This window comes from Chiloscyllium plagiosum, unplaced genomic scaffold (genome assembly GCF_037043375.1).
Source record: "Chiloscyllium plagiosum isolate Xiang-an unplaced genomic scaffold, Cpla_swu_hap1 HiC_scaffold_21, whole genome shotgun sequence".
Classification (NCBI taxonomy): domain Eukaryota; kingdom Metazoa; phylum Chordata; class Chondrichthyes; order Orectolobiformes; family Hemiscylliidae; genus Chiloscyllium; species Chiloscyllium plagiosum.
The window spans coordinates 69,659,039-69,685,343 of NW_028270159.1; the positions used below are offsets into that span (position 1 = coordinate 69,659,039).

Below are 26,305 nucleotides of genomic sequence, written 5' to 3' on the forward strand. Positions count from 1 at the left end.
GAGAAGATAAATCAGGTCCCAACTTACAGAGTTAATGGTAGGGCACTGGGTCGTGTCGTCGAACAGAGAGACCTGGGAGCTCAGATACACAGATTCTTACAGCGTCATAGAGTCTTAGAGATGTACAGCATGGAAATAGACCCTTCATTCCAACCATCCATGCCAACCAGACATCCCACCACAATCTAGTCCCACCTGCCAGCACACGGCTCATATCCCTCCAAACCCTTCCTATTCATATACCCCTCCAAATGCATCTTAAATGTTGCAATTGTACCAGTTTCCACCACTTCCTCTGGCAGCTCATTCCAAACACGTACTACCTTCTGTGTGAAAGAGTTGCCCCTTAGGTCTCTTTTGTATCTTTCCCCTCTCACCCTAAACCTATTCCCTCTAGTTCTGGACTCCCCGAACCCAGGGAAAAGACATTGCCTATTTACTCTTACCGTGTCCCTCATAATTTTTTAAACCTGTATAAGGTTACCCACTAAGCCTCCGACGCTCCAGGGAAAACAGCCCCAGCCTGTCCAGGTTCACCCTCGAGCTCAAATCCTCCAATCCTGGCAACATGCTTGTAAATCTTTTCTGAACCCTTTCAAGTTCCACATCATCTTTCCGATAGTAAGGAGACCAGAATTGCACGCAATGTTCCAACAGTGGACAAAACAATGTCCTGTACAGCCACAACATGTCATCCCACCTCCTGCATTCAATACTCTGACCAATAGAGGAAAGCATACCAAACGCCTTCTTCACTATCCAATCTACCTGCGACTCGACTTTCAAGGAGCTATGAATGTGCACTCCAAGGTCTCTATGTTCAGCAACTCTCCCTAGGACCTTACCATTAAGTGTAGAAGTCCTGCTAAGAATTGCTTTCCCAAATGCAGCACCTTGCATTTATCTGAATTAAACTCTATCTGCCACTTCTCAGCCCATTTGGCCCATCTGGTCAACGTCCTGTTGTAATCTGAGGTAACCCTCTTCCATGTCCACTACACTTCCAATTTTGGTGTCATCTACAAACTTACTAACTGTACCTCTTATTATCGCATCCAAACAAATTATGTAAATGACAAAAAGTAGAGGCCCCAGCACCGATCCTTGTGGCACTCGACTGGGCACAGGTCTCCAGTCGGAAAAACAACTCTCCACCAAGACCCTCTGTCTTCTACCTATGATAAGTTCTGTATCCAAATGGTTAGTTCTCCCTGTATTCCGTGAGATCTAACCTTGCTAATCAGTCTCCCATGGGGAACTTTGTCGAACGCCTTACTGAAGTCCATATAGATCACATCTACCACTCAGCCCTCATCAATCCTTTTCGTTACTTCCTCAAAAAATCTCAGTCATGTTTGTGAGACATGCTTTCCCATTCACAACGCCATGTTGACTATCCCTAATCATTCCTTGCCTTTCCAAATCAAAGGACATCCTGTCCCTCATGATTCCCTCCAGCAACTTACCCACCACCTACGTCAGACTCACTGGTCTATAGTTCTATGGTTTGTCCTTACCAGCCTTCGTAAACTGTGGCAACACGTTAGCCAACCTCCAGTCTTCCGGCTCTTCACCTGTGACTACCGATGATACAAATATCTCATCAAGGGGCCCACCAATCACTTCTCTAGATTCCCACAGAGTTGTAAGCTACACCTGATGAGGTCCTGTGGATTTATCCACCTTTATCCGCTTCAAGTCATCCAGCAATTTCTTTTATAACATGGATATTTTACAAGATGTCACTATTCATTTCCCCATGTCTTTATCTTCCATATACTTTTTTCACAGTAAATACTGACGCAAAATACTCTCGCCATTTTCTGCGGCTCTACGCAAAAGCCGCCTTTCTGATCTTTGAAGGGCCCTATTCTCTCCCTCGTTACCTTTTTGTCCGTAATGTATTTTTAAAAACTCTTCTGATTCTCCTTAATTCTATTTGGCAAAGCTGTCTCATGTCCCCATTCTGCACTCCTGATTTCCCTCTTAAGTACTTCCTTTATACTCTTACTGGGTAGTAATGTTGAATACAGGGACCTGGGAGTTCAGGTACATAAATTCATGAAAACATTGTCTCAAGTAGCCAGTGTGTTGAAGCTTTGGCACATGGGCCTTCATTGGTCAGAGCATTGAGTGCAGGAGTTGAATCTTCCTTCTGTAACTGCAGCAGACATTGGAATGAAGTGCCAGAGGAAGTGGTAAATGCAGAGACAGGTACAACACTTAGAAGACAATTGGGCAGGTACAGGAATTGAATAGGTCCGGATGGATGTGTGCTAAAAGCAGACAAATGGAATTAGTTTAATTTGTGAACTCTGGTCAGCATGGATAACCTGTACCAAAGGAATTGTTATGTGCTATATGGCTTTATAACTCTCTGGCTTTATGGTGCAGTTGGCTCAACGTTGCAAGCTGGTAAGGAAGTGAGGGGTTAGCTTGGGAATGTGGGAGAGTTTGAGCTGGTAGGCTGTGAGGTATTGGCTGGCTGATGGGTAGACTTGCATTCACCCCATCTGGCAGGGTGGCATCAACATAAATGGTAATGGTCACAAGGAGAATTTGGTCGAATTGTGCTTGGTAAATGAGGGACCGTTTGAGTTGAAATACAGGAGGTCTGTCTTTGCCAAGCTTGTGAGTGGAGAGGTCGACAGGGTGCCACGCTGCTGAGTGGAGAGGTGTGCAGGGCGCCAGGCTGTTTCCAGAGCAGAAGGTAACTGTAATGAAGTGGCAGGTGGACATGATGTCAAACTGCAAAGTTCAGAGTCTGGCAAAATGGCAGGTGGTAAAGGACAGATGCGAATGGAGCTAGGATACAATGTGAACAGGTTGACTTGGGTAAGATGAGAGATCAGTGACCAAGGGCTGAAGTCATGCCTTGTGTAGTGGGGTTCTGACAGAGGTTGTGAAAATGATGGTGCCAGGTCCAGTCAGGGCCAGGTTCAGCATGGACCAGATGCAGGGTGGCAGCAGTGGAATTATAGAGTCATACAGATGTTCAGCATGGAAACAGACCCTTTGGTCCAACCCAACCATGCCGACCAGATATCCCAACCCAATTTAGTCCCACATGCCAGCACCCGACCCATATCCCTCCAAACTCTTCCTATTCATATACGCATCCAAATTTCTCTTAAATGTTGAAATTGTAACTGCCTCCACAAATTCCTCTGGCAGCTCATTCCATACACGGATCACCCTCTCTGTGAAAAAGTCGCCCCTTTAGGTCTCTTTTACATCTTTTCCCTCTCACGCTAAACCTATGCACTCTAGTTCTGGATTTCCCCGAACCAAAGGAAACTACTTTGTCTATTTACCCTATCGATGCCCCTCATAATTTTGTAAACCTCTGGGATTGACATTATGTATCAATCTGAAATATAGAAAATGGAACATTAGACTGCAGTACAGTCCCTTCAAGCCTTTATGTTGTGCCAATCTGTGGAACCAATCTGAAGCCTATCTATCACATACTATTTCATTTTCATCCATATGTTCATCCAATTACATTTTAAATGTCCTTAAATTTGACAAGTATACTATTGTTGCAGACAGTGCCGTCCGCGCCCCTACTACAGTCTGAGTAAAGAACCTACTTCTGACATCTGTCCTCTCTCTACCAGCCTTCAATCTAGGGCTATGTCCCCTCCTGCCAGCCATCACCATCCAATGAAAAATACTCTCTCTGCCTGCCCTATCTAACCCTCTGATTCTCTTATATGTCTGAATTAAGTTACCTCTCAACCTTGTTCTCTCAAACAAAAACAGCCTCAAGAACCTTATCCTTTCTTCATGAAACCTTCCCACATACCAGGCAACATCCTGGTAAATCTGCTCCGAACTCTTTCCAAAGTTTCCACATTCTTCCTATAATATGGTGACCAGAACTATGCACAATACTCCAAGTGCAGGCACACCAGAGTTTTGTACAGCTGCAGCATGACTTCATGGTTTTGAAACGCAGTCCCTCTACTAATGAAAGCCAACTCAATGTATGCCTTCTTAACAATCCTATCAACTTGACTAGCAACGTTTAGGTATCTATGTACATGGACACCGAGATGTCTCTGCTCATCTACATTACCAATATGGATTGCGTTGGATGTGTTTCTTGTGATAGGGGTGGTGTAATCCGGGCATGAATGGGTGAGTAACCGGGAAGGGTTTGTCAACATGAGTGGAAATTTAGGTCTAGACCACTGCGAGGGAGAGCAGTGCTTAGTCTGAGAGATGATGGTTTTGGTGGTGAACTGCGAGTTAGTTTGATAGTTATTAAAGTTATAGAGTACTTGCTAATTTTTCACATCATATTTACGTAAATAGTCAAGTCAGTTAGCTGTAACCCTTCAACGCCTCTGAAACCTAATGCTCCTCCATTTTTCAGAGGTCTCCAGAATTCAGATAATTTTAAATTAGAAGTTTCAACTTCCAGACAATTGACATGAGTCCAGCCGTGACAGCCATCCTCCTAGTCCCAGTGCTCAGCTCCTGCCTGTGCTGCTGCTGCAGTGACCATCTTCCCAGAGAGAACATTCTGCCTTGTATTGATAAATGAAGAAGAGTCACTGGACCTGAACTATTCACTCTGATTTCTTTCCAGAAATACTGCCAGCTGTTGGGTTTTTCCAGCAATATCTGATTTTGTTTCTGATTTCATGCAGCACGGTACCTAGTCGGGAGGCACACTGTTTCCGTGGTTAGCATTGCTACCTCATAGCATTAGGGACTCGAGTTCGATTCCATCCTCGTGTGACTGTCTGTGTGGAGTTTTCACATTCTCTCTGTGTCGGTGTGGGTTTCTTCCCAAGGTCCAAAGATGTGCAAGCTGGGTAAATTAGCCATGTTGTGTGCAGGGATTGGCATGTTAGGTCCATTAGTCAGAGTTAAATGGAGAGTAATAGGGTAGGGCAATGGGTCTGGATAGGTTACTTTTCAGAGGGTTGGTGTGGATATGTTGGGCCAAATGGCCTGTTTGCCCACACTGTAGAATTTTGATGAATCCGTATTTCCTTGGTTTGTATTTTGTGAAAACTCTCTGCTCTTCACTTGCAATCCAGTGAAAGTGTCAGTTGGTGAGATTTTGAAACAGTTACTGGGGTGGGATCAGCATGTTCTTCTTCCTAAATTATATGGTAATGGTCAAGGTAGAGGCCATGTTTATGAAGAGGGAACCAATAGATCATGATCAACATCTGGTAAGAAACAAAAACAACTTCCAGTTATACTGTAGACTTCAGCAGGAGCATGCTGGAAAACGTTTACAGCTGAGGATATATTTGAGTAACTGATAAGGACAAATTAACAGAAACTAATGTGCTCAATTGGTCATTCTATCCTAGAGACACCGTCTCCCCCCACACTTTATGGCCTGGTCTCCTCCTGTCAGGACCACAACACCGGTTCTCTGATCTTCGGTTGTTTGGCAATGGACTATTACCCTGACGTAATCAAGATAACCTGGAAGAAAGGTGGGGAGTTAATCACGACTGGATTTAAGACTTACCGATCAGTGAGAAACAAGAATGGAACCTATACCCAGAGCAGCCAGTTAACCCTGCCCGAGTCAGCAGTAGATTGCCCCAGCAAAATCTACTGTGACGTTCAACCTAGCGGGTCACACAAGAGCAAAGAAATGCTATGTCCGGGTAAGTGTTGTGGGAACTGAGATCAACAGAACATCTGTGATTAAGCCGAATAAGGCATTATTTATAACCTTTTCACAGAATCATTTTATCCAGCACAGGAAAAGGCCCTTCGGTCCATCCAGTCCACACCTAAAAATAACTGCCGCCTCACTATTCCAGTCTTATGTGCCAGCACTTGATCCATTGCCTTGTGTGACTTGCCTTTGCAAGTATGCATCTAAATATTTCATACTTATTATGAGGCGCTCAATCTCTACGTAACTTGTCGGCACCGAGCTCCAGACTCACACCACCCTCTGTTTGATTTCGTTTTGACTTGAGATCCACCCTAAACCTCCTGGCATTGCCTTCACCCTGTGCCCCTGAGGCATTGATCTCTCCCTCAAGGGAATTGTTTTTGTCCAGTTCCACCTGCCTGGAATTATTTGAGGTATAGACATCGCTACCATCTTCTCCCTAATTCTCCTCTTCTCCAAGGAAAACCCCCGTCTATCTAATATTTTCATAACTAAAATACTCCAACCCAGGCAAAATCCTTGCAAAGCTCATCAATGCTGCTTTCAGCGTAATCACATTCTTTCGATAACATGCACACAATGCTTCAGTGTGGCCTAAGCAGTGTTTTATTAAGTTCCAGTATTATCTCCCTACTCTTCATTGTCAATGTCTCGGCTCATAAAAACAAATATCCTCCCCACCTTCTTCGCTGTCTTTATCCAGATGACGCAGTAATATATGGGACCAGTGGGTGTGCACACCAATGACCCTCAGCCATTTCCAGGTTTCCACCATTCAAAACGAAATACCTCACAGTTTCTTCTGCCGAAGTGCATCACCTTACTCTTATCCTGAATGATTTCTATTTGCAACTTCTCTTCACGTATAATCATTTCTTGTATATCCTCCTGCAATCTAAAGCTATCATGCTCATCAATTACCAACATGACAATTTTGCTTTCATCTGTGAACTTGCTGGTTAACCTTCCTACATTCTAGTCTCAATCACTGGTATATAAGAGAAACAGCAAGGAAATCAGCACTGATCCCTGCAGAACAACATGAGACATAGATTTCCAGTCACGCAGACACCTCATGACCATTATCCCCTGCTCCCCTCCACTCAGCAAATTCTCGATCCAATTTGGCAATTTAAATATGATCCTAATGGCTCTGATTATTGCTGTCATTTGGTCATTGAGTTATCTATCTGAAAACTACCACCAAATTGTTAAGACATGACTTCCTCTCTATAAAACCATGCTGAACGTTTTTGATTGATCTTGCAAATGAAGACTAATTCCGCTCCTCAATAGTTCCAATAGTTTCCCTACTACTGAGACGAGCTTGACAGATCTGTGTTTTCCTTATGTTTCCCTTCCTTCGTCCTGCATAACAATGCAACGTTGGCTGATCTGCACTCACATGTCACAACTCCTGTTGTCAGACAGTAATTCTAAATTATTGCCAGCGACACAACTATTGCATCATTTGCATCACTCAACAGCTTGTTATATATTGCATCTGCCCTGGAAATATAACCACTTTTCATCCAGCAAGACAACAAAGAACATCACATCATCTGACCTAACTTCTGAAGGTACATCACAACACTCCTCCATGATTTCTAGCCCCACATTGTTCCTCTTACTAGTGAAAACTGACACAGCACATTTGTTTCGACCGCAACTTAATCCTCTGGCTCACACCAATAATAACATTTAATGGACATTACTGTTCCCTGAATTATTCGTTTATGAATGAGCCCATAACTTATTAAAATAATTTCCTTTATTTTGACTGCTATTATTTTCTCATGGTCCCTTTTCCTCTTCTAATTCCTTTTTCTTGCAAATACCCACTTGCACGTTCTGTACTTCATTTTAGTTTCTATTATTTTGAGATTTCGGGGTAGAAATGAAGCCTCCCTTATTTCCCTTCATCTCACCCGCCATGCCCTTTTATGTTCCAGGTTCGCTGCATTCTTGGTCCTACGCTGTGGCTTCATGGGAAATGTTCTGCCTGTGCTTTTCCTATTTCTTTTTTTTAAAATGTGTCACACTGCTCTGATTTAGATTTACCAGCAAGTTTCAGATTCCAGTCCACTTTAGTCAAACCATTACCTTATCTTATTAACATTGTCCTTCCCCTTTCAGAACTTTGGGCCCATTTCTCTCCCTTTCCAGAACAATCTGGATTTCAACAGATTTATGATCACCGTCTGCAAAGTGCTCCAACATTGATTTTTACCCACTCAATCGATTTCATCCCCTAAAGTTAAGTCCAGGTTCACCCCTCTCTTGCAAAGTCTGGATTAAAATTTTCTGTGTTAAACACAAACTTTGTTAAAATATTCTCCTGGGGGCATTTTCAGAATTCTGCTTCCTTGAAATATTTGACAAAATGAATATCCAAGCCTACGCTGAGGAAGATAAAATCCTCTTTTCTCATTTAATTTACGTTTAAGTTAATTTAAGTTGCTCTGAAATTTGCCCATGTCTCTGCACTTCTCAGTCTTTTGGACAAACAGTAAGGTTTATCGTAGTTATGTTTGCTGTATTTTGGTTTTGAAGTACTGTTCATTTGCCTTTGTTCAAGGAGGTATCCATCATTTCATTTCTCTTTCCAACCTAAAATACTCTTGTCAGAATTACTACAGAATGGACATTTTCGACCACACACCCACTCCCCCCATCCTTTTCCATCTTACCCTGTCTCGCCTTAGGGCACTAAATTTTGGAATATTGAATAGCCACTTCTGCCCCTCTCTCAACATGTCTCCGTGAGAGCAACTGCATCATTTCCTCGTTTACGCCGTTAATTCATCCGCCTTGTTCATCAAACTCTTTCATTAAAACGAATACCATCAAAAGTTGTTACCTCCCTTCTAATTTAACCAGCCTATCATTTCTATGCCTCCTAGATTCCCTTGCAGTGTCCTCTAATTTTAGCCCTTCACATTGTCCTGCTGATCTTTCTGTGTGGATCTCAGCTTCTCTAGCACCTTGCACAATTATGATTCTGGTAATATCGGGGTTAGTATGATATATAAGAACTGATTGCATTTGTTATTAAATTCGTCAAATAATATATATATATATAAAATATATATGTGTGTGTGTTTCCTAAAGGTCGAGATGTTCTCCCTCCAACTCTTCTCCTAACTGTGAGCTGCAGTGAAGAAATCGCAAGCAGCAAGTTTGCAACTCTCGTCTGTTCAATCATTGATTTTCATCCAAAGTCAATCTCCATGAGTTGGTTGAAAAATGGCCGACCTTTGGATTCTGGCTTCTTCACGTCTCCCGTGTGTGAGGCGACGAGTCGCCTGATGGTCCGTTATAGTGAATGGTTCAACTGCGCAGTCTATACCTGCCAGGTCACTCATGGAGAGAACACTCAAAGTAAAAACATCACCGCACTCCAGGGTAAGAGACACAGACTGAGAGAGCTACAAATCATTTTGAACTCGCATGTGAATCAAACACACACTTTTATTAGGCTTAGTAAACAGCACGGTACAGCTTCTCATTTCCCTAAATGCCATGTGTCTCTTATTTCTGTTTGAGTGTCGCATTAGCATTGCTCATAATTCATTATTTTAGCTAATCAGAAAAGCATGTTTCCTCTTTGTTGAAGACGAATAGACAGTGAACTTTGTTAAATAGTTTGTTGGCTGACCATGATGGGAGAGGCATTCAGAGTGCCGAGTCCTTGCCTGGTAGTGGCCGCAAGGATAATTTGGGGTCAGGGGTGTCTGAGAGGTATCTGATAGAAATCTAGAAAATACTGACAGACCGAGTTAGAGTAAACGTGGAGTAGATGTTTTGACCAGTAGGCGATAATAGGACCCACGGGTACAGTCTCAGAGTCAAAGGGAGCACCATCTGGAACTAAGATGGGGAGGAATTTCTTCTTCCAGAGGGTGATGAATCTATGGAGCGCATTGCTGCAGAGGGCTGTGGAGCCCAGGCTATTGTCTGTATTCAAGACAGAGATGGGTCGGCTCTTGCTTAATTCAGGGAGAAGGCGGGAGAATGGGGTTGAGAAACATATCAGCCATAATCGAACGGCGGAGAAGATTTGATTGAGCGAATAGCTTCATTCTGATCCTCTATCTTATAGTTTTGTGATCTCAAAATGACATGGTAAAAATATGCAGTAACCCTTAATTGAAAATAAATGAAAATACGTGCAATACTTCATTCCCTGCTCAGTAATGACCTTTTGGCCTTGGGCATTGTAATACACAGACTTTTTTAATATCTGGTATTGAGCTCTTCCACTTCATTTATGGGATGTGACCACAGACCAAGTGGGTTTCACATTTGATTAACTAGGATAAACGTAATCTCACTGAGCTTCTTTCAGACGTTCCCTGTCATTAGCGAATGAGGCAGGTGAATAAATTCTGGTGGGAATGCGACAATAGGGATGAATGAACTAGGAATGAATGCCAGGCTAATTCAGCCTGATTTGGGATGGAGATGTTTACATAGTGATTGGTAGACATCTGAATAAAGCTAGTGCAAATTTCCATCGAGTTTGTAGATTAATTTAAGATATTTGTGCTTTTTTTTCAATGAAAGTAAAAAATGCAGCCTGGTAAATAAAGTGAATCTACAGACCAGTCACGAACTCTTTGAATGGAAGGAAAGACTTGAGGGGATGGGTGTTCTTCACGATGTCTAATGCTGTACTCAGTGCCTTTTTTTCAGGTCAACACCAAATTCAGCCCACAAGGAATAATGACATAAATTAGAGAATGCTCTCACACCAATAATGCCAAGTATTTTCGATCACGTTAAATATAATGAATTTAATTTCCATGGCCATTCACCGCTCCTGTAACACTTTAAATCCTCTGCAAATGCATGAAGACTAAGAGAATAATTATGACTAATTACAATTTTCTGAAATTCGGTATCTGATTTGGCACTTAGTGTGACCAGCAACGTAACGTTCATGGACATAGAAATGAACTCATTATATACAGATTACTCTTGCCCCAAGTATCAATAGATGGTCTTAAGTAAGAGACCAACTCTGAAAGAAATATGACTCCGTGAATTACATTATGGTATCTTCGATGATTTTACTTTTTTCACAGGTTTCACTTTTTACAAAAACAGTGTTCTTTAGGAATAATTACACAGGCTACGTTATAGGTAATCACGAATTATTTCACAGATCAAAATATATGAACAATAGTTAGTATCGTTTCAGCAAGAGTTAGAAGTTGCCATTTCGAAGGTGGTTTCTTCACCCTGTGAGGAAATAACCTGAAGAGTGGGTGTACTGATCCTAAAGAGGCATTTTACATTGATTTTGATTGCTGTTTCATAGGAGATACTGTGCGCCACGATTACACGGTTAAAATCCTCCCGCCACCAGTAGAACAGGTCTTGCTGGAGGCGACGGTGACGTTAAACTGTGTTGTGTCCAATCTTCCTTCTGGAGTCAACGTCACCTGGATAAAAGAAAAGAAGCCTCTGAAATCAGAGATTGCTGAGCAGCCTGGACAGAATCCCGACAGTGTGATCAGCAAATTAGATATTTCGACTGAAGCCTGGCTGAGTGGCGTTACTTTTGAATGTGTGGTGTACCATCAGAATCTACCGACTCCGCTGAGAGACTCCATCCACAAGAAGAAAGGTGAGCGGTGAGATTAAAGCACAAAGAATCCCATGTGTAATTGAAATCCAGGTACATCAATGGCAAGCTTTGATTGGTAATGAGCAAACACTGCTGGGAGCATAAATGATGCATTTGATGGCAGAAAAGCTAAGTATCTGATTAAGAAAGAGACAGACCAATGGCTATTCTATTCCGATTAAATCAGATAAGGTGGGAAGGAACCTGGGTTGTGACGTCACCATCAGCAATGACACATGGACAGAATGTCCTCGTTGTGGGCTGGAAACATGGATGCGACTTTCAAATTAAACATTTTACATCTTTTATTGAACATAGTGTCTACCACTCTGCTCCTATTAGAAAATGAATGTGAAAAAATCCCAAATTTAAAATGGCATATTTTAATATTTAGTGAAATCGTGATATTGATTCTGGATTTTTATACTTGATTTATATTTGTCTCAAATATTTTGCAGTGATTAATGCACTGGAGCCATCAGTGTCTGTGCTCCTGCCACCAACAGAAGAAATCTCCGCTAAGCGGTTTCTCTCCCTCATCTGTTTAGTGAGAGGTTTCTTCCCCCAAGAGTTCTTCGTCAAGTGGACAAACAATGACAAGCTAGTGAATCCCAGTAACTACAAGAACACCGAGGTGATGGTGGAGAGCAACAACACCTCCTTCTTCATGTACAGCCTGTTATCCATTACAGCGGAGGAGTGGGCCAGCGGTGCTTCTTACTCCTGTGTGGTGGGACATGAAGCGATTCCATTGAAGATCATCAACAGAAATGTCGATAAATCCAGCGGTAAACCAAGTTTTGTAAACATTTCACTTGCACTGATGGACACTGTTAATTCATGTCAATAAAAATCTCAAAGCTGATTTAATAATTCAACAAAAGTTATAAAGTATTTTTTTGTTCCTCCAGTTATGAGCTAAATACACAACTGCTGAATTAATTGATTCTCATTCTTACTTCTATTCAATCTGTGCAGTTTAGATGAGATTAAATTTCCTTCAATGTGGGAACAGGCCCTTCGGCCCAACAAGTCCACTCCGAAGAGCAACCCACCCAGATCCATTCCCCTTCATTTACCCCTGACTAATGAAACCAACACTACGGGCAATTTAGCATGGCCAATTCACCTAACCTGCACATCTTTGGACTGTGGGAGGAAACTGGAGCACCTGAAGGAAACCCACGCAGACGCGCAGAGAATGCGCAAACTCCACAATGTTAAATTGGATCATTAACAGATCTGGGAAGCGTGTCTTGTGCAGTTAATGTTCCCTGCTCCGATACACCCTGGGTGAGAGACAGAGTAAAGCTCATTCATTGCAGGATTCCGCCAAGTACCTCATCCATCCTAAATCCCACTGTGATGGAATCTGACAATGTCCATTCTACATCAAGGGGAGAACACAAGTTTTGATCTTGGTGTTCCTGATTTCCCGATTGGCCATTCTTCCAAGATTCACGCCATTTTAAACTGTCACAATTCACCAATTACAAACGTAAACTAAGAGATTTTTAAAATTAGTTTTGATTAGACATACCAATAGTAAAGTGTGGAGATCAATTTGAATTTAACATTTGTTTCTGGAGAAATGCAAGGGATCTTGCACCAACTCATGAGTTGACAGAATGCTTCTTTAGTTTCACACCAAAGAAAGCTGACAGATAAGTTGTTGAGGAGCACAGGGATGAGGAGAGGAGGGCGATGAAAGGTCAGTACTCTTACTCCCAGTGCAGAGTTTTCTCGGTGGCGGCCCTCTATAATGTAACCCAGTTACTAACAGGAGCATTCAGCTTCTTGAATACTGTTTGAAAATGTAACATTTCCGTGCAAAATAATAACTTTGAAGCATGTTGGACATGACTGGCCCTGTTAACAAATGATTAACAGTGACTCCCATAATCCTGAACTGATGTGTGTCCCGGTGTGAATTTCATAGTCTTGTCTCAGTTTTCTGGAACACATAGGATCAATTATGGCATTCTAACAACTGCTATGCCATTGTTTCAAATACAGAACACAAGTAACTATTTTCGAATAAACATATTCAGAAATGTTACTAAACATCTCTGGGGCAGTCGGGATTTGAACTCAGGCCTTTTGTCTCAGAGACACAAATTCTATCACTGCAACAGAAGAATCGCACATAAAACGCTTATCTCTTCACGATGACGGGAAATGTTTCCTACAACGCCAAGGTCGACGTAATTGTGGGCAATCAATTAAAATTAGAACAATAAACTTAGAATAATAAAAATTGCAGTTTGGTATAAGAGCAGAAACACACACAGATACAGACAGATACCCACAAGTACACACGTAAAGACACATATACAGGCTCTCACATAAAGACACATAGTTATGCACATTCACTCAGATGTGCATATAGATAAGACGTCACATACGCATACACGCACAGAGCCACACATGCAAATGGCACTTGAACATGCATCTAAGCATTTACAAAAACTCACATACACCGAAAGAAAAGCTCTTACAGAAATAAACAGGGGTACTCATACATAACCATGAAAAACATAGACACACGGTAACACACAAATGGTCACAAATACATATGCATTCATACAGCACAATGCATTCCTGAAGAAGGGCCTGTGCCCGAAACGTCGATTATCTTGCTCCTTGGATGCTGCCTGACCTGCTGCGCTTTTCCAGCAACACATTTTTCAGCTCTGATCTCCAGCATTTGCAGTCCTCACATTTTACTAGCACCAATGCTTACAGGCATATATGCATGAACATAGATACAACATGCCAAAAATGCCCTCCTGCATGTCGATACACACAGGCACATAAGTGCACAGAGAAAACGTTAATTTCATTATTTTCCCATTTTTATAATCACAAACATATGATGACAGAGGCAGCTTATTTTTTATTTTTAAATCACGTTGATCAGCACATATACGCGGTCACACATACACACAAATTCAGAGTCTCACATGCAGACACGCAAGTGCACTGATCAACAAAAAGTGGGGCATTTATTAAACAAGGATAATGGCACAAGCATCAACAAGCATCCACACACAGTAACACAAACAAGCTTATCAGGGCATGGTTTAGGATAGATTGCCACACAAGCAGACATCATCACATAAGTATAAACATCATCAAAACATGATGTTGCATGCTAACACTTGTTAAGCACAAACATGAAAATAACCTAGTGTAGCTAGAATCTGAAATTGACACATGAACACACATTTTAGACAGCACTAACGAAAAACGAAGTCACAAAGACATTACGAGATAAACGTCGGCATCAATGACGTGCCATATTAGCATAATGATGCTTATACATTGTGAATTGAACAAAACTTACGTGCACAAATACATGAGCACACCAGCAATAAAGGAGCATTAATATGTTTATTCATGCACAGACTCAAACATGGGCAAGAGTGAAGTCAGAGTAAATCATGACCACATGCACAAACATTAAAGGAAAACCATGCACATCAAGCAGTAGATCAAGTAAATTAAGGGACACATGCACAAAAACGTATTCCTTAACATACAGACCCTACAAACAAAAATATGAAGCAAAGTTCTTATTGAGAATGCAACTTATATTCATAATCTGCCAAGCAATTTCTCACCAATAATAAAGATGAGAATCACATTTGAACTTTTATCTAATGATGGCCACGATTTTCAACTAAACTGCTGTCACAGCTTATATTTAAAATATAATGATATAATTAAAATAATCGTGCCTAATAAGCATTCCTCAAATAATAATATCCTTCAATAATAGATTAAAAGAAAAAGTAATTTAAAATGTTGTTACAGACAGTGAAGAAGGAACATGTGCATTTCTTATTTGCAAGTTCTTGCCGAGAGTCAATAATGCACTAAGAAATACAAATAGTCGCAATTGAGAAACATCTGCCTGCTTTATGAAGATGCAATGGTCTCTAGTTATATGACGTGGATGCAGATAGATCGGACTGGATCAATAAACATTTTAAATGCGTTCTCTCGGATTTATATTCATAGATTCAATGAACCACACTTGGATTGAAGACTATGAGGATGATAGTGGCAACATCTGGACAACTGCTTCCACGTTCACCACCTTGTTCTTCCTGAGTATTTTCTACAGCGCTGCTGTCACACTGGTGAAGGTGAGAATAATCACATCTTTCACACGCCAAACAGCCCAATACGTTTTGTAAAATCTCTTAGTGTACCATTGAATAAAAATTAAATCTGAATGTCCCTGATCATAAATATCTGCGTCATTGCTTTATCTCTCTTTTCCAGGTTAAGTGAATGAGTTGTGGACCCCTTTGATTTTGCTGATCTGCTTATCAAGGCCTCTGAATTCCCAATCTACAATCTGTCCTGTTGCTGACTCTAACAGTGAAATCATTTTTGCTTCTCAGCGTGTAACTGGGATAATTAATCATGGATTTTCCTTTTGACTTTAATATCGTCGAGTTGATTGTAGTTGAAAAAAAGTGTAGCTGCCCAGTTGTTTAAAACCCATTTGTTTTTCTTTTAATTTGTTCCTTATTCAGAATGGTTGCCTACCCTTTATGATGAGCTATTGTATTCCTTTTCTGTTGATGAGTACGATGTGTAGAAACTCACAGCTCCGAGTGCACACGATCTCGTCTCAATGTGGCATCCAGCCATTGTATTCACGTCTGTTAACTTTAACATTAACGTTTGGATAAATTGCTTACTTAAATGGTTAATAAATCTCGAATGAATATGCACTAACCTTGGGTTTGCTTAATTCTTTCTTCAAGTCCAGTCAGTAATAAGGGCGGATTCTCAGAACTGGAGTTTTTCTCGCAAATAAATCTCATGGAGCATAAGTCTTGGGATCTATTTGACACACGCCTGTCAAATCCCACGAAATCAGACTGAGATCTATCAGACGCAGGGATATTACTGAACAGCAACCCTCAAAAATAATAAATCAGAGGTCGATGTTGATCAGGCAAGGCAGGGCTCAGAAGTACTGGAAATATTCAGCCATTTGGATCTATGTGACGCAAGATGGAATTGAGAACCAATCATAGCAACTGTTCACAGCGTCTGGAAACTATCAGCAGAGGGGAACAGTCCCAATTTCTCAGTGTCGGCGCGGTACATCATCCCGGGAACAGTGTTGTGAATCAGTTACGCATCCCATCTCATAACTTTGCATTTTTCCAAAAATGTGGCTTCTGAAACTGGACGCAATATTCCAGGTCAGACAAGCGACTGTTTTATTTCAGTTTAACATAATTGCTTTGCGTTTGTTCGGTACAGCGTACTTGAAGTAAGGTTTATTTGCTCTTCTGTCCACATGTCATGGTACATTCTCTCATTTGAGCACATATACATGGAGGACCCTCTGCTCCTGCACCCCTTTGGATTTACACCCTTGTTATTGTATGTTCCCCTGAGCCATCACAAAATAAAGAGGCAAGTCACACACTCCTGACACTGAGATCTATCTGACACACCAATATTAATGAATATGAATCCTCAAAATTATAAATCACAGATTGATTTCGATCAGGGATGGCAAAGATCAGAAGCACTGGAAACCCTGCTGCTTTCCATGTCCTTTCCCACAAACTCTCTGCAAAACATTGAAGCTCTTAGCTTGTCTTCCAATACCCTAACATTTTACCTTAAATTGCTATTAATATGTTTCTGTAATTTGCCTTATAGACCAAAGCACAGGTTGAAACAACAAGCACTCCAAATACTGAATTCCGAGAGTGTACACGATAAGGCGACCTACATTCTGAAACGGCAAATGGCTGACAAGTACAAAACAGCGGGTGAGATGAATTTGAAATAATCAAAATATATGGAAAATATCCTGAAGCTACAACGGTGTAAGCAAGACCTGAGCAGACAGAATGGACTTCGTTTTTTTCAAATTGTTATTTATATCCAGAATTTTCCTTCCAATATATAACTTTTTATTTCCCATCACCAAGTCACCCATAGCATCTTTATTTTTAGCTACTAACCATCACCAGTAAATTAAATAATTTATGTTCAAAGCCCCTCAATGACAACCGACACCATCAAAGGTACGGCAGAAGTAGGAAGACCCAAAAGGAGATTGGAGTCAATTTTTCTAGTGGTGAAATATTAGTGCTGTTCTGACAGAAGGTATTTCTGAGGGGTGGTCCAGTAAAGCTATGTGGGTGGAACTCAGAAATAAGAAGAGCATGATTATTTTGAGGCAATTGTAATAGTCTCCCCAGTAGTCAGAGTGAAATTAGATAGTAAATATTTTGAGAGATCTAATTTGTGCGTAAGAGTAATAGGAGTGTAATAATAGAAAATTTTAACCTTCCAAACATAAAGTGGGACAGTCATGGTCTTAAGAGTTTGGATGGTGTGGAATTTGTTTAGTGTTGAAGAAATCTTTCTTCATTAATATGCAGATGAAACTACCACAGAAGGAGCAAACCTGTTCTACTCTTGTGAAATAAGGCAGGGAAAGTGACTGAATGGTTAGTAGGAGAGCAGTTTGGGTCAGGGATCATAATTCGATTAGTTGCAAAATACCTATGGAAAGGATTGGCATTATATATAAGTTAAAGTTCTGAATTAGACGAGGGAAAATATTGACAGTATAAGACAAAAACTTTCAAAGATTGATTGGAGTAGACTGTATGCGGCGAAAGGGACAGCCAGCAAGAGAGGGGCTTTCAGAAGTGAGATAACGAGAGTTCAGAGGCGTGATATTCCTGTTAGAGTGAAGGTAAGGCTGGTAAGAGGAGGGAACACTGGAGGAATAAAGATGTTGAGGCTCTTGTTAAGAATAAGAACAAATCATATATTAGATATAGACAAATGAGATCAATTGAATCTCGAAGAGTACACGAGGTGCACGGACATTCTAAAGAGGGGAATGAGGAGGGCACGAAAGGAAAATGAGATAGCCTTGGTTGATAATGTTAAAGACAATCCAAAGAGATTCTACTCGTACATTAAGAGCAAAGGAGTAGAGATGTACAACATGGGAACAGTCCTTTCGGTCTCATTTTCCCATGCTGACCAGATATCCTAATCTAATCCCATTTGCCAGTACTTGGCCCATATCCCTCTCAACCCTTCGTATTCATATACATACTAAGATGCCTTTTAAATGTTGAAATTGCACCAGCCTTAACCACTTTCTCTGGCAGTTCATTCCATACACACACCATCCTCTGCATGAAAAAAGTTACTCCTTAGATACTTACAATTTTTCCCCCTCTCACTCTAAACCAAGACTCACGAGTATAGGTTTAGAGTGAGACTCTACCCACCACAAGGAAAAGGCCTTGTCTATTCACTGTATCCATGCCTCTCATGATTTTACAATCATTTATAAATTCACCCCTCAGCCTCCAACGGTCCAGGGAAGTCAGCCACAGCTCATTCAGCCGCTGCCTATATTACTCTACATGGCTGTGAATATGTACAGCCTCGAGGGATGGCTTCTTAAATCATGTTGCATTTTATATATTTTTTTACTATTAGTTACTTTAAAATGGAGGATGTGTGCCTTTTAAATTTGATACCAGTAGCACAGACCTGGGGAAATAAACTGCAACCAAAAGAAATGGAAAAACGTAATTGCAGTCCGGATAATCTCACCATATCATTCGTGTAAAAAGTAGTTCCCTGCTTTGACCTTGCAGTTAATAGAGCCTATTAATTAGTCCTGTGTTTGTAATAATTCTCATTTATCTGTCATTCTACATTTAGTTGTTATAGTTATCATGTGGATTACTGCACCTCTCTAAGTGTTTTAGCAAAAATTCAAACCAAACAAAATAAAACTGCAAATTAAATATTGTCTCTAATTATTACAAAAAAGCTATTCAATGACACCAAATTGGAAGAGGAATGTTGAAATATAGTCAACTCTGAGGACCAGAAGACGTTGCAAGAGATTATTAATTAATTTACGGTACGGTCAAAAAATTAGCAAATGAAGATCCACACAGATAAACGTAAGGTGTTACACCTTGGTAGGAATAATGTGCAGGTCACGTATTCAAAGATGCGTATTTAAGTGTGGGAGACAAACAAAGGGATCTCAGACAATTACATCAGTCATTAACCATTTCACCACAGATTCCGAAGGCTATAAAAATGCAAACAAAGCTCTGAGCCTTATCTCTAAAGGGATAGATTTGAAAGTAGGGTCCCTATAAATATTTGATTGACTATAATTATGAGTATCGCCTGTAGCTCCAATTGACATATTATAGAATGTACGAGAGAGAGTGAAGAGAAGATTTACAAGAATGATAAACAAATTTCTGACTGTGTATATCAGGGAAGAATTGTCGTGCTGTTCACTTCTCTCTTGAAAATAAGGTTGACAGTTCTGAAATTATGAAAGGTTTTGAAAAGAGAAGGTACAGATAAAACATTTCTCAATGGGGTGGAACATAACTAGAGGCTGTCAATGGAAGACAGTACCTCTAGAAATCCAAAAGGGAATTCAGAGGAAACTTCTTCACTGAAAGAATGATGAGAACGGGGAATATGTGATCAGCCAGAATAGTTGAAATTAATAGTTTAGATGTATTTCAAGGAAACCAGGTGAGCACTTGGAATGGATGAGAATAGAGAATTACAAAGGGCGACTTACATGAGGAATGATGTGAAACAGCTTGTGTGGAACATAAACACTGGCATGAGCTGATTGCGCAAAATGGTCTGTATTTCCTCTGTAAACCTATGTAGAAAATCACCGTTGTATGAAACAATCAGTGCATTAAGATCATGTAGAGGAATTATAAAGTTTCTCACAAAAAAAGTCTCAAGCATTCAGCACTGAATGTAAATGATTTTATCACATGCCCACTCTTTACTATTTGCTTGCTCTCACTGAAACAGCAGCAATCACAATACTCTTACTCGGATTAGGAATAACCCTTTTGTCCATGCACCAATTGGGGGATTTTAATGACTCATTAATGGCCTCAATAGGATGTGCCAACCTGGTTCTGGGAATGTTGTGTACATTCTAGCACTTACGACTTCTTTCACTCACTTACTTTGATTTACAGTTCCTGTATTGATCGCCACCATGGACAGGAGACTGTTCCAGTATGCAGGTGGGATACCCTGTTGTGAGCCATGAGGTACTTCTTTGGGAGGGACATCGAGCAAGCGTGTCTCTAGGACGCAGGAGGAGGTCTCCCACATAATGGAGGACCTGTCTGCTGCTAATAAACTGCCAGAATTGGCGGGAATAGACTCAATATGGACCACCTGAGTAGCCATCCATTCCCTTTTTTGGGATCAATAAAATACTACGGAGGTGGAAATATGAGAGGCACTGAAACTTCTTCCTTCCCTGGTCATCTTCCACCGTATTATCCACCTATCCAGCTTGCAGCCTGTCCCTAAAGGGCTGATAGAACCCAGTCCAATTCCAATATTCCAGCACAAGAAGGGCTGGCAAACTGGTCAAAATTGATAAAGCTCAACATAGAACAATCTTGACCTGACTGTCAAATTCCAAAATGTTACTTGAGATGAGTTCACCAAAAATGACAGAAGTACAGAAACAGGAGAAGGTTTATTTTATGTCTCAGAAGAGTTAGGAATGATGACCAGAAACACGAAACAGACATTTCCGCCACATCCCATTGGACCCCACTACCAGGGACATATTTCCCTCCCCACCCCTTTCTGCCTTCCGCAAAGACCATTTCCTCCGTGACTATCTGGATAGGTCCACGACCCCCAACAACCCACCCTCCCGTCCTGGCACCTTCCCTTGACACCGCAGGAATTGCAAAACCTCCTCCCTCACCTCCATCCAAGACCCCAAAGGAGCCTTCCACATCCATCAAAGTTTTACCTGCACATCCACCAATATCATTTGCACCCGATGCGGTCTCCTTTACATCAGGGAGACTGGACGCCTCTGAGCAGAGAGCTTTAGGGAACATCTCTGGGAGATCAGCACCAATCAACCACACCGCCCTGTGGCCCAACTTTTCAACTCCCTCTCCCACCCAGCCGTGGACATGGAGGCCCTGGGCCTCCTTTACCGTCGCTCCCTCACCACCAAACGCCTGAAGGAAGAACGCCTCATCTTCCGCCTCGGAACACTTCAACCCCAAGGCGTCAATGTGAACTGCGCCAGTTTCCCCATTTCCCCTTCCCCACCTCACCCCTGTTCCAAACTTCCATTTCAACACTGTCCGCATAACTTTCCCATCTTCCTTTCCACCTATCCACTCCACCCTCCTCTCTGACCTATCACCTTCATCCCCAGCCCTATTCGCCGATTGTACACTTTGCTACCTTCTCCTATCCTCCTCCCTGACCTATCATCTCCATCCCAACCTCCAATTATCTATTGTACTCCATGCTACTTTCTCCCTACCCCCACCCTCCTCTCTTTATCTCTCCACCCTGCAGGCCCTCTGCCTCTATTCCTGATGAAGGGCTTTTGCCTGAAACTTCGATTTTCCTGCTCCTCTGATGCTGCCTGAACTGCTGCGCTTTACCAGCACCATCTAATCTAGAATCTGGTTTCCAGCACGTGCAGTCCTTGTTTTTACCTAGTTGTTTTTTTTACATTTTTCTTGAATGCCCGATCTGTGAAAGTGCAATTGATCAATAACCACAAAATTAAAATCAAGTTAAAATGGTCGCTGGGTCTTCAACTTAATGCCAGACATTAAAATAACAGAAGTCTCACAATATTGCATTTCAAGCACTGATCAGCTAATTTAATGAAACAAGGTCATACTTCAAATTAAAAACGGCACACGATGGTGAGTACTTCTTTAAAATTCCTCAATACATTTACAAGAAATGACACTGAGGGCCAAAGCAAATTGCCAACTGTGGTGGCAGCAGGTGCCAACAGAGAAAAGGAGCAGGCGCAAGGAGTGAAACCACTTCTTCAACACTTTGCATTTGCCACATAGTCTAGAAATTTCAGTCTGAGATAAACTCAACACTTTAACGCTCTACTGCTGCTTGTCCTCCACTAAGTACTCAGCATTTCTTGTTCAAGGGAGTAGGGAGAAAATGTGTCAATAATTGAGAAGCCATTTTTCATGAATGTACTATGATCGGGAGTTGTGTCCATGTCATTGTTTCTGTGATATGTCTTATCGAGTAGCACACAGCACTAAAACATTTACATCTTCATGAAACGATTTCTTATGGTCAAACATATGGCCAACAGCTCTACAGAAATTCCTTTGTCACCTTGCTGTTTTGCAAATGAAGCATAACATGGTCATACATTGGATCAAACTTACTTTTTGACTGTCATTTTCTTTTCTTTTGAACTTAAATTGTCAACTTCCTCAGAACTTAGACAGAGTTTGGACTCCATGTTTGTTTCACAGCTTCAATTGAACGCAAGAACAAATTTAGGAACTTCAAGAAAGCACTTTCAACTACAATTAAAGAGGCGACTTGATATAGCACTTGTGGAAAATGGGATCGAATATTATGGGGAGAAAGGTATTGAGTTGGACAATCAACCATGATGGTGATGAATGGCACAGCAGACTCGAAGGATTGCATGGCCTTCTCCTGCTCCTATTTTCTATGTTTCTAAACTGGTTTAAATACTCAAGAAAAACCTGAAGTTTCAGAATTATAAGCCTTCATCACATGATTTAGGTGAACGGGTTACACACTAGATTATTTATTTAGCATATAAAGTTAGTCCATATGATCTCTCAGTATTGTTGCTTGAGGCTGAGATTACAGTACATTAGAAGCTTTCCCACCACTGAGATGAATCTGTTTGCTGGACTCATCCAGACAATTTTGAAGAAAAATATTTTAACGAAAAATATTTTAACAGTTGTGATTCTCCAGTCTCTGATTCCATACCTGTATTTGAACAGGATTAGGTTGTTGTGGACATTACCGCTGCAGCTTCAATATTACTTTTCTCTATATCCGAAGTTGTCTCCAATTCAGTTGTTATCAGTTACCAACACTCTATGAAAATCAGCCTTTCTAATTGAAGCAGAAATTGCAGCAGAATTCTACTTTCCTGCCACAGATGCTGCCAGACCTGCGGAGATTTTCCAGCAGTTCCATTTTTGTTTCAGATTTCCAACATCTGCAATTTTGTTTTATTTTAGCCTTTCTAAAATTCTGTCAAACTTCATCTCATCCAAGTATCAAGTACATTTTTTCACCATGAACTGGACATCAATTTCCTCTTCATAATGCCTCAGCCAGATCCCTGCCCCTATGAAGTATAAACAGGGGATGGATGATAATTGGTCCCAATCATTCTTTTGCTTCGCTTTCACTTTTTGTGACTAAGGCTGACTTTTGGATTCCCTTTTAATGTTAGTTGCCAGTCTCCTTTACTCTTCATGTCCCCTCTGAACTGTGTATATTTAGCACGGTTCTCACTGGGGTTATCAATAATCCGTATCCTTTGCAAAATCATCCAGGCAATTTTTGTTTTTGTCTTTGCCAACATTTCCTGCTTGTGGAAACGATAAGCTGCACTGTACAGCTGAAGTTGAACATTGCCCAAATTTGTGCTTAAATGTCCTTGTTCAAATGCCCTCTTGCCCCATTGAAATCAGACCTCCTCCAACTCAGAATTATTCTGGATTGTTCTTTGTTCATTTTATACACAAGCTAACATCTTTTGCTACAATGATCAATGCTTCGAAAGTGATCCCAGTCTAATATTTAATGCAGTTTATGAATGTTTTGTGTATGCACACAGATTATGAAGTTGGCAGTGCGGATTGCTATATCATTAGAATTCTGAACTTTTTAAATAGGACCGTCACATTCAAAATAAGGAAATTGTGACAAATGTTTATAAAAAGCCCTGCTTTTCCAACACAGCTAGTATTTATGCTGCATGCTTCAGGAAGGGATTTGAGAAGGTGCACAAAAGATCCACAAACATGTTACCGGAGATGAACAACTGCACAACTGTGTGGCTAGTTTGAAGAAGCTCGGGCTGCTCTTTATGGAGAAGAGAAGACGAAGAAGACATTTTACAAGTTTTCAAAGTCATGAGGGATTTCGATAGAGTAGAGTAAAAGGGTTTGGGAATGCATCTGGATTGTTTACTCTTTGGAGGGTTGTTGCAGACTTTTAGGGTCAAGTGGCCTGTTTCCATACTGTATAGATTCTTCTTTAAAAAGTCCTGAGAAGAAAAGGACACTAATTTAAGATTATCAGCAAATAAAAACGGTTGCAAGCAATTCTTTTTTGAAAGAAACAGCATAGTTTGGAAACTGGAATGGTCTGCCTAACAGTGTAGTGATGGATGCAGCTTCCACTGAGTTGTTCAAAAGGAATCTACAATTTTCATAAGGAGACGTTTTGCAGTATCAAATAGTAAAAGGACTTGGTAGCGAACGTCCCACGCTCAACGACCACGCCGCATGTGTCTCTGCTCCCACCCCGATCCCCGCCCCCACGCCTAACCCCGTCCCAGTCCCCGCCCCCACGCCTAACCCCGCCCCACGCCGATCTCCGTTCCCAAGCCTAACCCCGCCCCCACTCCCAGCTCCAGTCCCATACCAGGTCCGAGCTCCTAGCTCCCAGCCCTGCCGTATTTTCACCATCCCTCCAGACCTCCCCCTCTCTGAGGATGAAAGATTAGTCCTCAGCAGAGGCCTCACCTTCATCCCCCTATGCTCCCGGATTAACGAATTCAACACGTGGCGAGGCATCGAGCATTTCTTCTGCCGCCTTCACCTCTGCGCCTACTTTTTCAACCAGGACTCCCACCCACTCTCTCACGACCCCTTTTCCCGCCTCCAACACACCCCATCCACCTGGACACTCCGTGCTGGCCTCTTACCTGCTCTCGATCATTTCATAGCCAACTGCCACCGTGACATTGACTGCCTCAACCTCTCCACCCCTCTCACACACTCCAAACTCTCACCCTCGCAACATGCAGCTCTCTACTCCCTCCGCTCCAACCCTAACCTCACCATCAAACCGGCAGACAAGTGAGGCGCGGTGGTAGTTTGGTGCACCGATCTTTATATTCCTGAGGCTAAACACCAGCTCGTGGACATCTCCTCCTATTGCCCCCTTGACCATGACCCCATCTCCCACCACCAAAATATCATCTCCCAGACCATCCATAACCTCATTAACTCAGGGGATCTCCCATCCACCGCCTCCAACCTCATAGTCCCACAACCCCGCACCGCCCGTTTCTACCTCCTGCCCAAAATCCACAAACCTCTCTGCCCCGGACGACCCATTGTCTCAGCCTGCTCCTGCCCCACTGAACTCATTTCTGAATACCTTGACACGGTCCTGTCCCCCTTAGTCCAAGAACTTCCCACCTACGTTTGGGACACCACCCATGCCCTCCACCTCCACCATGATTTTCACTTCCCCGCCCCCCAACGCCTTATCTTCACCATGGACATCCAGTCCCTATACACCTCCATCCCCCATCACAAAGGCCTCAGAGCCCTCCGCCTCTTCCTTTCCCGCCGAACAAACCAGTACCCTCCCGCTGACACCCTCCGTCGACTGACTGAACTGGTCCTCACTCTTAACAACTTCTCTTTCCAATCCTCCCACTTCCTCCAAACCAAAGGAGCAGCCATGGGCACCCGCATGGGCCCCAGCTATGACTGCCTCTTCGTTGGACATGTGGAACAGTCCATCTTCCGCAGCTACACTGGCACCATCCCCCACCTTTTCCTCCGCTACATCGATGACTGTATTGGTGCTAGCTCGTACTTCCACGAGGAGGTTGGACAGTTCATCCACTTTACTAACCCCTTCTACCCCGACCTCAAATTTACCTGGACCATCTCAGATTCCTCCCTCCCCTTTCTAGACGTCTCCATTTCTATCTCGGACCACCAACTCAACACGGACATTTACTATAAACGGACTGACTCCCACAGCTACCTCGGTTACACCTCCTCCCATCCTGCCCCCTGTAAAAACGCCATCCCATATTCCCAATTCCTTCGCGTTCGCCGCATCTGCTCCAAGAAGGACCCGTTCCAATACCAAAAAACCCA

At 41.9% G+C, this 26,305-nt stretch overlaps 1 protein-coding gene across 1 annotated transcript in view; it reads left to right on the forward strand.

The window, feature by feature from the left end:
- Positions 1-5,422: 5,422 nt before the first annotated feature.
- The window catches only part of LOC148146300 (uncharacterized), a 33,558-nt gene continuing 12,675 nt past the window's right edge, over positions 5,423-26,305 (forward strand). The window contains 5 exon segments of the mRNA XM_087998633.1: positions 5,423-5,642; positions 8,771-9,064; positions 10,983-11,291; positions 11,750-12,123; positions 25,029-26,193. Of these exon segments, the coding sequence (XP_087854759.1) occupies positions 5,423-5,642; positions 8,771-9,064; positions 10,983-11,291; positions 11,750-12,123; positions 25,029-26,193 (2,362 nt within the window).